Source organism: Pristis pectinata, chromosome 11 (assembly GCF_009764475.1).
Source record: "Pristis pectinata isolate sPriPec2 chromosome 11, sPriPec2.1.pri, whole genome shotgun sequence".
Taxonomy (NCBI): domain Eukaryota; kingdom Metazoa; phylum Chordata; class Chondrichthyes; order Rhinopristiformes; family Pristidae; genus Pristis; species Pristis pectinata.
Window position 1 is genome coordinate 3290378 of NC_067415.1, and position 12496 is coordinate 3302873.

Genomic DNA, 12496 nt, shown 5'->3' on the forward strand with positions numbered 1-12496 from the left:
GCCACAGGTTTAAGGTGAGAGGGGAAAAATTTAAAAGGGACCTGAGTGGCAAGTTTTTTCACCCAGAGGGTGGTGGGTGTATGGAACGAGCTGCCAGAGGAAGTGGTAGAGGCGGGGACAATTATAACGTTTAATAGGTACTTGGACAGGTACATGGATAGGAAGGTTTAGAGGGATATGGGCCAAACGCGGGCAAACGGGACTGGTGTGGATGGGCATCTTTGTCAGCATGGACGAGTTAGGCCGAAGGGCCTGATTCCCTGCTGTGTGACCCTGTGACTCCAGGAATCAGTCAGTGTGAGAAGAATGGGTTCAGGAAGTGGCAAAGTAAGTCCACTTGCAGGGGAGCTTCAAACTGGCTGGATTTTGACTGACGCTGCCCCCTCCCAGTTCTGATTCACTGTGGGCATCTGAACCCCTCCATCCAGGTCACAGTGGGGACAGATAGACAGACAGTCTGGCCCGAGCACTGGACAGCTGGATCAGAGGCCCACCCTGTCCATAAGGGGTGCAGACTGTCGAACGGGGCTCCATCCCATGCAGACAGACCACAGGTGTCCCAGGTTTAGCCTGAGCATGGACAGACGGGCAGATGGGGCGCCGTCAGTGCTGACGACTCTCTTTCCCCACTCAGGATGCGCTCCAGTGCCTCCTGCAGTGAAATCGACTTTGGCTACTCCAGTGTCTTCTACATCTCCAGGGTTCCCGTCCGTGTCCGGCACAGTGTGGTGAGTGGGTGGGGCCAGAGGAAGGTGGGTGGGGCTAGTGGCAGGTGGGTGGGTCCATGGGGTTAGTGGGCTGGGCCAGTGTGGCGAGTAGGCGGGGCCATTGTGTGAGTGGGTGGGCGGGGCTATGGGGCGAGTGGCCGGGGCATTTGTGGCGGGTGGGTCCAGGTGAGTGGGCAGGGGTCAGTGTGGTGAGTGGCTGGGGCCAATGGGGTAAGTGGGCAGGACCAGAAGTGGGAGGAAGGGGCAGACGGTGAATGGGAGGGGCAATGGGGCGAGTGGGTGGGGCCAGGAGTGGACTGGGGTCAGTACGGCGACGGGTGATATGGTGGGAGGTACTGAGGGAAGGTCACACTGTGGGAGGTGCATTTTATTTCGTTAATTCCAAGTATTTCATTTTCTTTCTGCTCATTAAACCAGTCGGCACATGACGGGGAGGTTAACGCTGTCAAATTCTCCCCAAATTCCAAGTTCCTGGCCACGGGAGGCAGCGACACGAAGGTGAAGTTGTGGGACGTTGTCGGAGGTGAGGTTCAAGGGGTCTCTGATCACCCGGCACCCACGGCAGCTTCAAACCCACAATGGGAGAAGTAAATAAAACAGCAGGTTCCAGCAGCCCATGTCCGTGTCCGTGTGCATGCGTGCATGTTTGTGTGCGTGCATGCATTTCAGTCTGCGTGCGTGCGTGTGTGCGTGTGTGTGTGTGTGTGTGTGTGTGTGTTTGTCTGTGTGCATCTGTATGTTGTGGGCATGTCTGTGTGCATACGTTTTTGTGTGCGTGCGTGTTTGTGAGTTTTTGTCTGCATGCAGCCGTGTTTGTCCATGTGCATGTTTGTGTGCGTGTTTGTGTGTGTGTGCATGCGTGTTTGTATGCATGTGTGTGTTGTGCTTTCTGCTGGAATTAGGGAGGTTAGACGTTCTCTGATGGAGCAGCTGATGCCTGAGAGTGGGGCTGTGTTCAGGGGTCCCTCCCTGACTCCCTCTCCTCCTCCCACACTCCAAAAGCCCCGAGTCTTCGCTCCAAGGTGACCTGAAGTGGTGGTCACTGGCTGGTCTTCAGCAACCCTCCTGGGACGGGCTGTCAGGAGCTTTGGAGAGATGGCAAGTTGTGTTGGAATGGGGTCTGGTCAACACCAGAAGGGCTTTGTCTGCAGCTCATCCCACCCTCCCCTCTCCCCCATCAGGTACCCTTCAGAATAGGAAGACCCTGGAGGGAAGCAACGATGGGGTGACCAGCATCGACTTCGACTCATCGGTGAGTGAGGGGTTTCAATGGGGTGGATAAAGATCAGACTGGGGGGTAGAACTGTGGACAGGTAGCTCCCCAAGCTCCGAGCCAGCACATTGGCTCAGTTAAACGAGCAGCTTGGGTCTACAGGCAAGTACTCAAGTGAGTGTTGGGTGGGAGTTCACACAGTGACATCCCAGCACTGGACACTGCCAGGTTGTGAGGAGGAACGAGAACTGAAACTTTAAGGGGAGGACTCGGGGATGTTTTGGAGAAATGGATTACTTCTTTAGGAGGCTAAAGGAATTTGGCATTGTCCCATTAACCCTTGACAATTTTTATTGATGCACCACCTATCTGGATGCATCGCTGCTTGGTATGGTACCTGCTCTGCCCAGGACCGCAAGAAACTGCAGAGTTGTGGACACAGCCCAGCGCATCACGGAAACCAGCCTCCCCTCCATGGACTCTGTCTACACTTCTCGCTGCCTTGGGAAAGCAGCCAACCTAATCAAAGACCCCACCCACCCCGGACATTCTCCCTTCTCCCCTCTCCCATCGGGCAGAAGATACAAAAACCTGAAAGCACGTACCACCAGGCTCAAGGGCAGCTTCTATCCCGCTGTTATAAGACTATTGAATGGTCTCCTAGTACGATAAGATGGACTCTTGACCTCACAATCTACCTCATCATGGCCCTTGCACCTTATCGTCTGCCTGCGCTGCACTTTCTCTGTAACTGTAACACTTTATTCTGCATTCTGTTATTGTTTTCCCTTGTACTCCCTCAATGTACTGATGTGATGAAATGATCTGTATGGATGGCATGCAAAACAAAGCTCTTCACTGTACCTCAGTACATGTGGCAATGATAAACCAATTTACCAAGGCAAATTTACAGGATCTCTAAGGATTAAATGACCGAGGGCTCCACGGTGTGGCCCTGAGGCACAGCTGGTATAGTCGCTGCTTCACAGCTCCGGCAACCCAGGTTCAATCCTGACCTCCACTGCTGTCGCTGTGGAGTTTGCACGTTCTCCCTGTGACTGTGTGAGTTCCCCCGGGTGTTATACAGTCATACAGCATGGAAACAGGCCATTCAGCCCACTATATCCATGCCGACCAGTGGGCACCCATCCAAACTGATCCCACCTTCCAGCACTTGGTCTGTAGCCTTCTATACTGGGGCGAATCAAGTGCTTGCATAGGCACTCCTTAAATGATAATTGGTTTATCACTGTCACATGTACCAAGATACAGTGAAAAGCTTTTGTTTCCGTGCCATCCATAAAGATCATTCCATACAGAAGTAGTAAAAAGGAAAACATAATGCAGAATAAAGTGTTACAGTTACAGAAAAAGTGCAGTGCAGGCAGACAATAAGGTGCAAGGGCCACGACGAGGTAGATTGTGAGATCAAGAGTCCACCTTCATCGTACAAGAGGTCCATTCGAGAATCTTATAACAGCAGGATAGAAGCTGTCCTTGAGCCTGGTGGTACGTGCTTTCAGGCTTTTGTACCTTTTGCCTGATGGGAGGGGGGAGAAGAGAGAATGTCCCGGGTGCAAGGGGTCCTTAATTAGAACCATAGAACAATACAGCACAATACAGGCCCTTCGGCCCACCATGTTGTGCTGACCTTTAAACCTCGCTTAAGACTATCTAACCCCTTCCTCCCACATATCCCTCTATTTTAAATTCCTCCATGTGCTTATCTAACAATTTCTTGAACTTGACCAGTGTACCTGCCTCCACCACTACCTCAGGCAGCACATTCCATGCACCAACCACTCTCTGGGTAAAAAAACCTCCTTCTGACATCTCCCTTGAACTTCCCACCCATTACCTTAAAGCCATGCCCTCTTGTATTGAGCATTGGTGTCCTGGGAAAGAGGCGCTGGCTGTCCACTCTATCTATTCCTCTTAATATTTTGTATACCTCTATCATGTCTCCTCTCATCCTCCTCCTCTCCAATGAGTAAAGCCCTAGCACCCTTAGTCTCTCCTCATAATGCATACTCTCCAACCCAGGCAGCATCCTGGTAAATCTCCTCTGCACCCTTTCCAACGCCTCCATATCCTTCCTATAATGAGGTGACCAGAACTGGACACAGTACTCCAAGTGTGGTCTAACCAGAGTTTTGTAGAGCTGCATCATTACCTCGCGGCTTTTAAACTCGATCCCCCGACTTATGAAAGCTAACATCCCATAAGTTTTCTTAACTACCCTATCCACCTGTGAGGCAACTTTCAGTGATCTGTGGATATGAACCCCCAGATCCCTCTGCTCCTCCACACTGCCCAGAATCCTGCCATTAATCTTGTACTCCGCCCTGGAGTTTGTCCTTCCAAAGTGTACCACCTCACACTTCTCCGGATTGAACTCCATCTGCCATTTGTCAGCCCAGCTCTGCATCCTATCAATATCCCTCTGCAATCTCCTACAGTCCTCCACACTATCCACAACACCGCCGATCTTTGTGTCATCTCCAAAGTTGCTAACCCACCCTTCCACCCCCTCATCTATGTCATTAATAAATATCACGAAAAGTAGAGGTCCCAGAACTGATCCCTGTGGGACACCACTAGTCACAGCCCTCCAATCCGAATGCACTCCCTCCACCACAACCCTCTGCTTTCTACAGGCAAGCCAATTCTGAATCCACTCGTCCCTGGATCCCTTGGTCTCTGACCTTCTGAAGAAGCCTACCATGTGGAACCTTGTCAAATGCCTTACTAAAATCCATGTAGACCACATCCACTGCACTACCCTCATCAATCTTCCTGGTCACCTCCTCAAAGAATCCTATCAGGCTAGTGAAGCAAGATCTTCCCTTCACAAACCCATGCTGGCTGTCCCTCATCAGTCCATGATTCTCTAAATGCTCATAGATCCTATCTCTAAGAATCCTTTCCAACAGCTTGCCCACCACAGACGTAAGGCTCACTGGTCTGTAATTCCCTGGACTATCCCTACTACCTGTTTTGAATAAGGGGACAACATTTGCCACCCTCCAATCATCTGGTACCATCCCCATGGACAACGAGGACTCAAAGATCCTAACCAATGGTTCAGCAATCTCCTCCCTCACCTCGCGGAGCAGCCTGGGGAATATTCCGTCAGGCCCCGGGGACTCATCTGTCCTAATATTTTCTAACAGCTCCAACACGTCCTCGATACCTACATGCTCTAGAACATTCACCTTACCAACACTGTCCTCTGTGTCATCAAGGCCCCTCTCCTTGGTGAATACTGAAGAGAAGTATTCACTGAGAACCTCACCCACCACCACAGCTTCCAGGCACACCTTCCCACCTTTGTCTCTAATTGGTCCTACCTTCACTCTCGTCATCCTTCTGCTCTTCACGTACGTGAAAAAAGCCTTGGGATTTTCCTTAACCCTACTCGCCAAGGCCTTTTCATGTCCCCTTCCTGCTCTCCTCAGCCCCTTCTTAAGTTCCTTTCTTGCTACTCTTTATTCCTCACGAGCCCTTTCTGATCCTTGCTGCTTACACCTTATGTATGCTGCCTTCTTCCTCCTAACTAGTTGTTCCACCTCTCTCATCACCCACGGTTCCTTCACCCTGCCATTCCTTCCCTGCCTCACCGGGACAAATTTATCCCTAACATCCTGCAAGAGATCCCTGAACAACGACCATAGGACATTTCCCTTCAAAAGTGTCATCCCAATTTACACTCCCAAGTTCTAGCCTTATAGCCTCATAATTTGCCCTTTCCCAATTAAATATCTTCCCATCCTCTTTGCTCCTATCTTTGTCCATGACAATGCTAAAGGTTAGGGAGCAGTGGTCACTGTCCCCCAAATGCTCACCCACCGAGAGATCTGTCACCTGGCCCAATCAATTACCTAATACTAGATCTAATATGGCATTCCCTCTAGTCGGCCTGTCAACATACTGTGACAGGAATCCATCCTGTACACACTTAACAAACTCTGCCCTGTCCAAACCTTTGGCACTAAGCAGGTGCCAATCAATATTTGGGAAGTTGAAGTCTCCCATGATAACAACCCTGTTATTCTTGCACCTTTCCAAAATCTGCCTCCCAATCTGCTCGGTATCCCTGTTGCTACCTGCTGGTTATGTTGGCTGTTTCCCCAAGGCAGTGGGAGACGGTGTAGACGGAGTCAATGGAGGGCAGGCTGGTTTCTGTGGGGTGGACTCGGGTTTGGTTATAGTGCTGGAGGTGCTGTTTGTTAATGTCCTCACGATCGTCTCCTTCCTTGTAGGGTCAGCAACTCCTGGCGGGATCGTACGATAACTCAGCACGCCTGTGGAGCCTGAGGGACTGTGAGCTAAAGGTGAGAGGGATGCAGTCCAAATGAGATGTGTGCGAGGAAAGTTTACTTACACAGAGAGTGGTGGGTGCCTGGGGCAGTGGTGGAGGCAGATACAACAGCAACGTTTAAGAGGCATTTAGACAGACACATGAACAGGCAGGGACTGGAGAGAGATGGACCATGTGCAGGCAGAGGGGATTAGTTTGGATTGGCATCATGGTTGGCACAGACATGGTGGGCCGAAGGGCCTGTTCCTGTGCTGTACTGGTTACTGTACAAGCCATTGTGTCCGTTTAGTCCATACTAGCTCTATGTCAGAACAATCCAGCCAGTCCCACTCCCCCACCCTCTCCCTACAGCCCTGCACATTCTCTACTTTTAGGTACTGATCCGGCTCCCTTTTGAACGCTACCATTGAATCTGTCCCCACTGTGCATTCCCCACCCCAACCATTCCAGGGGGTGGGGAGGAGGGGTGCAGCGGAGGGAGCTTTCCTTGTCTCGTGTTTTCTCAAATTTACCTTGGACACTTGTCCACGTTTGGCCCATATCCCTCTAAACCTTTCCGCACAGTAGTGTAGCGGTTAGTGTAACGCTTTACAGCGCCAGTGACCCGGGTTCAATTCTGGCCGCTGTTTGTATGTTCTCCCCGTGTCTGTGTGGGTTTCCTCCGGGTGCTCCGGTTTCCTCCCACATTCCAAAGACGTACGGGTTAGGAAGTTGTGGGCATGCTGTGTTGGCACTGGAAGTGTGGTGACACTTGCGGGCTGCCCCCAGAACACTCTACACAAAGGATGCATTTCACTGTGTGTTTCGATGTACATGTGACTAATAAAGATATCTTGTCCAAGTATCTTTAAATGTTGTTAAATGCCTCACCCACTTCCTCTGGCAGCTCATTCCACATACACACCACTCTCTGTGTAAAAACATTACCCCTCAATTTCCTATTAAATCTCTCCCCTCTCACAAACCTGTGCCCTCTAGTTCTTGATTCCCTAACCCTGGGAAAAAGACTGAGTGCATTCACCCTATCAGTGCCCCTCACGATTTTATACACCTCTATAAAATCACCTCTCAGTCTCCTACGCTCCAAGGAATAAAGTCCTAGCCTGTCCAACCTCTCGCTGTAGCTCAGTCCCTCAAGTCCTGGCAACATCCTTGTAAATCTCTTCTGCGCTCTTTCTAGTTTAATAACATCTTTCGTGTAGCAGGGCGACCAAAACTGAACATAGTACTCCAAGTGCGGTCTCACCAGTGTCTTGTATAATCTCACCAAAACCTCCCAACTAATATATATTCAACACCCTGACCTGTGAAGGCCAGTGTGCCAAAAGCCTTCTTCACCACCCTGTCTCCCTGTGACCCCACTGTCAGTGAACCATGTACCTGAAGGGGTTTTTTGTTAGATCAGTGAGTCAATTCTCCAGACACTCCTGTGGGACCTTCAGTCCCAGACTTTGGAGGGTTTAGTTGTATTTTGGATTTTATTCTTTTTGTGTTAACAATTTACTTTTCTCTTGTGTGTCACACTCAGCACACGCTGTCAGGTCACAGTGCAAAGGTCACAGCTGCAAAGTTCAAGTTCTATTTCCAAGAGGTGGTGACGGGAAGCCACGATAGGATGATCAAAACCTGGGACCTCAACAAACTGGCCTGTGAGTGAGTCACGGAGTCGTACAGCACGGAAACAGGCCCTTCGGCCCAACTCATTCATGCCGAACAAGGTGCCTTCTTGGGACCCCACCCACCCCGGACATTCTCTCTTCTCCCCCCTTTCCCATCGGGCAGAAGATGCAAAAGCCTGAAAGCACGTACCACCAGGCTCAAGGACAGCTTCTATCCCGTTGTTATAAGACTATTGAATGGTTTCCTAGTATGTTAAGATGGATTCCTGACCTCGTTATGGCCTTGCACCTTCTTGTCTGCCTGCACTGCACTTTCTCTGTAACTGGAACCCTTTATTCTGCATTCTGTTATTGTTTTCCCTTGTACTACCTCAGCGCACTGTGTAATGAATTGATCTGTAAAGTGGGTATGTAAGACAAGTTTTTCACTGTACCTCAGTACAAGTGACAATAATAAACCAATTCAATTCAATTCAATTCAGACCGACCCCAGCTTCCATCGATCTAATACATGTGATAATAGGAAACCAATTTACCGATTTTTAGTCCCATTCGCCTGCATTTGACCAATATCCCTCTAAACCTTTCCTGTCCATGTACCTGTCTAAATGCCTATTAAACACTGTAATTGTACCTGCCTCTACCACTTCCTCTGGCAGCTTGTTCCATATACCACCACCCTCTGTGTGGAAAAAGTTGTCCCTCAAGTTCCCATTAAATTTCTCCCCTCTCACCTTAACCCTGTGCCCTCTAGTTTTAGACTCCCCTACCCTGGGGAAAGGACTGTGATCATTCACCTTATCGATGCTCCTCATGATTTTATAAACCTCCATAAGGCCTCGTTTGCTCCAGGGAAAACAGTCCCAGCCTATCCAGTCTCCTTATAACTCAAGGCAACATCCTTGTGAATCTCTAGTGCACCCTCTCTAGATTAAGGACGTCCTTCCTATAGCTGGTCGGCCAGAACTGCACACAGTGTTTGAAGTGCATTCTCACCAACATCTTGTACACTTGTAACATGACGGCCCAACTCTTATACTTGCTGCTGTGACAATAACAGAATGCAGAATATAGTGTTACAGTTACAGATAAAGTGCAGTGCAGGTAGACAAATAAGGTGTGAGGGGCATGACAAGGTAGATGTGAGATCAAGGGTTCATCCTTATCATATGAGAGGTCCATTCAAGAGTCTGAGCACTTTGGGATAGAAGCTGTCCTTGAGCCTCGTGGTACATGTTCTCAAGCTTTTGTACCTTCTGTCCGATGGGAGGAGGGAAAAGAGAGAATGTCCAGAGTCCAGAGGGGTCCTTGATTATGTCAGCTGTTTTTCCAAGGCAGAGGGAAGTGCTGACGGAGTCAGTGGAGGAGAGGCTGGTTTCCGTGTTGGACAGCGTAGAATCCTCGGATGGGGATGGGAATCCATGCAGAAAGACAGAGGGAAGCAAAGCAGAGGTCAGAGCAAAAGTTAGACAAGGGAAAAGTAAGAGTGGAGTACAGAAAAGTCAAATGCAAAGGACACAAAGGTTACTGGATTCTAAAAGGACAATGAGTGTAAGGGCACTTTATCTGAATGCCCATAGTATTCAAAACAAGCTCAGTGAACTTGTGGCACAAATCAGTACAAAGGGGTATGATTTAGTGGCCATTACAGAAACGTGGTTGTAGGGTGGAGATAATTGGGAATTAAATATCCAAGGGTATCAGGTGATACAGAAGGATAGGCAGGGAGGTAAGGGAGGTGGGGTAGCGCTCTTAATTAAGGATGAGATCAGGGTGATAGTGACAGACGATATAAAATCTAAGGGGCAGAATGTTGAGTCCATCTGGGTACAGATTAGGAATAGTAAAGGGAAAAAAAAATCACTGGTGGGAGTTGTCTATAGGCCACCGAATAATAACTTTACAGCGGCACAGGCAATAAACCAAGAAATATCTGATGCATGGAAGAATGGAACACCAGTTGTCACGGGGGACTTTAACTCCCACATAGATTGGGTTAATCAAGTTGGTCGAGGCAGTCTGAGGAGGACTTCGTCGAATGCATCTGTGATAGCTTTCTTGAACAGCATGTTAGTGAACCTACAAAAGAAAATGCTATCTTAGATCTGGTCCTGTGCAATGAGACGGGTAAAATTAACGACCTTGTAGTTAGGGATCCTCTTGGAAAGAGTGATCATAGTATGAGTGAATTTCTCATACAAATGGAGGGTGCAATAGTTTGATCTAAAACCGGTGTGTATTATGCCTAAACAGGGGAGACTACAACGGGATGAGGGAGGAGTTGGCTAATGTAGGCTGGGAACACAGACTCTATGGTGGGACAGCTGAGGAACAGTGGAAGACTTTCAAAGAGATTTTTCACAGTGCTCAACCAAAGTATATTCCAGTTAAAAGCAAGGCCAGTAAGGGTGGGGAGAGCCAGCCCTGGATAACTAAGGAAATAAAAGAAGGCATCAAGCTAAAAGCTCATGCATACAAAGTCACCAAGAGTAGTGGGAAACTGGAAGATTGGGAAAACTTTAAAAAGCAAAAAGAACCACCAAGCAAGTAATAAGGAAAGGGAAGATATATTATGAAAGTAAACTAGCACAAAATATAAAAACAGATAGTAAAAGATTTTATAATTATATAAAGCAGAAAAGGGCAGCTAAAGTGAATATAGGTGCGTTGGAAGATGAGAAGGAGGAATTAATATTGGGTAATGTGGAAATGGCTGAGGCCTTGAATGACTATTTTGTGTCGGTCTTCACGGTTGAGGACACGTCTAACATGCCAAAGAGAGATGTTTGGATGTGATGGGAGGTGAGGACCTTGATACAATCACTGTCACTAAAGAGGTAGTGATGAGCAAACTAGTGGGCCTAAAGGTAGACAAATCCCCTGGTCCCGATAGGATGCATCCCAGGGCACTGAAAGAAATGGCGGAAGTTATGGTGGAGGCGTTAGTGATAATTTAACAAAATTCTCTGGACTCTGGGCAGGTCCCGGACGATCGGAAGAAAGTGAATGTCCTGCCACTGTTTATAAAAGGATGTAGGCAAAAGGCAGGTAACCATAGGCCAGTTAGCTTAACGTCTGTAGTCGGGAAAATGCTTGAAGCTATCATTAAGGAGGAAATAGCGAGGCGTCTGGATAGAAGTGGTTCCATCAGGCAGACACAGCATGGATTCAGGAAGGACAGGTCCGGTTTGACAAACTTACTGGAGCTCCTTGAGGATACAATGAGCGCAGTGGATAGAGGGGAACAGGTGGATGTTGTATACTTGGATTTCCAGAAGACGTTCGATAAGGTGCCGCATAAAAGGCTTGTCCATAAGATAAGGATGCATGGAGTTGGGGGTAAGGTAATAGCATGGATAGAGGATTGGTTAACCAATAGAAGGCAGATAGTTGGGATAAATGGGTGTTTCTCTGGTTGGCAATCAGTGGTGAGCGGGGTGCCACAGGGGTTCGGTGCTGGGCCCACAACTGTTCATGATATACATTATCGTTTTGGAAGAGGGAACTGAGTGCAGCGGATCTAAGTTTGCTGATGACACTAAATTGAGTGGCAAAGCAAATTGTGCAGAGGATGCGCAGAGTCTGCAGAGAGATATAGATGGGTTAAGTGAGTGGGCAAGGGTCTGGCAGATGGAGTACAATGTTGGTAAATGCAAGGTCATCCACTTTGGAAGGAAAATTAGAAGATTAGATTATTATTTAAAAGGTGAAAGATTGCAGCATGCTGTTGTGCAGAGGGACTTAGGAGTCCTTGTGCATGAATCGCAAAAGGTTGGTTTGCAGATGCAACAGGTTAACAAGAAGGCAAATGGAACGTTGGCCTTCATTGCTGGAGGGATTGAATTTAAGAGCAGGGAGGTTGTGCTGCAACTGTACAGGGTACCGGTGAGGCCACACCTGGAGTACTGCGTGCAGTTCTGGTCCCCTTACTTGAGGAAAGATATACTGGCTTTTGAGGCGGTGCAGAGGAGGTTCACCAGGTTGATTCTGGAGATGAGGGGGTTAGCCTATGAGGAGAGATTGAGTCATCTGGGACTATACTCACTGGAATTCAGAAGAATGAGGGGGGGATCTTAGAGAAACATATAAAATTATGAAAGGGATAGATAAGATAGAGTCAGGAAGGTTGTTTCCACTGGGAGGTGAGACTAGAACTAGGGGACATAGCCTCAAGATTCGGGGGAGTAGATTTAGGACAGAGATGAGGAGAAACTGCTTTTCCCAGAGGGTAGTGAATCTGTGGAACTCTCTGCCCAGGGAAGCAGTAGAGGCTGCCTCATTAAATATATTTAAGGCACAGTTAGATTTTTGCATAGTAGGAGAATTAAGGGTTCTGGGGAAAAGGCAGGGAGGTGGATCTGAATCCATGGCCAGATCAGCCATGATCTTATTGAATGGCGGAGCAGGCTCGATGGGCCAGATGGCCTCCTCCTGCTCCTATTTCTTATGTTCTGATGTTAATTATGTTATGTATAGATCATCCAATCCAATTGATATCACTGCAGTGCTAATGAGTTCCAACCCTTGAAATGAGTTGATTGATTACTTCACCAGGTTATCTGTAACTCGGGGGAGGTTATCGCCTTGACCGAGGATTATCTAATGAGTGTACCTG

General features: G+C 48.4%; 1 protein-coding gene across 1 annotated transcript in view; it reads left to right on the forward strand.

Annotated features, from left to right (window-relative positions):
- The window catches only part of LOC127575709 (autophagy-related protein 16-1-like), a 68543-nt gene that overhangs the window by 40931 nt on the left and 15116 nt on the right, over positions 1-12496 (forward strand). Inside the window, exons 9-13 of the mRNA XM_052025694.1 lie at positions 635-728; positions 1146-1251; positions 1910-1980; positions 6204-6275; positions 7791-7911. Of these exons, the coding sequence (XP_051881654.1) occupies positions 635-728; positions 1146-1251; positions 1910-1980; positions 6204-6275; positions 7791-7911 (464 nt within the window). The remainder of the gene's footprint in view (positions 1-634; positions 729-1145; positions 1252-1909; positions 1981-6203; positions 6276-7790; positions 7912-12496) is intronic.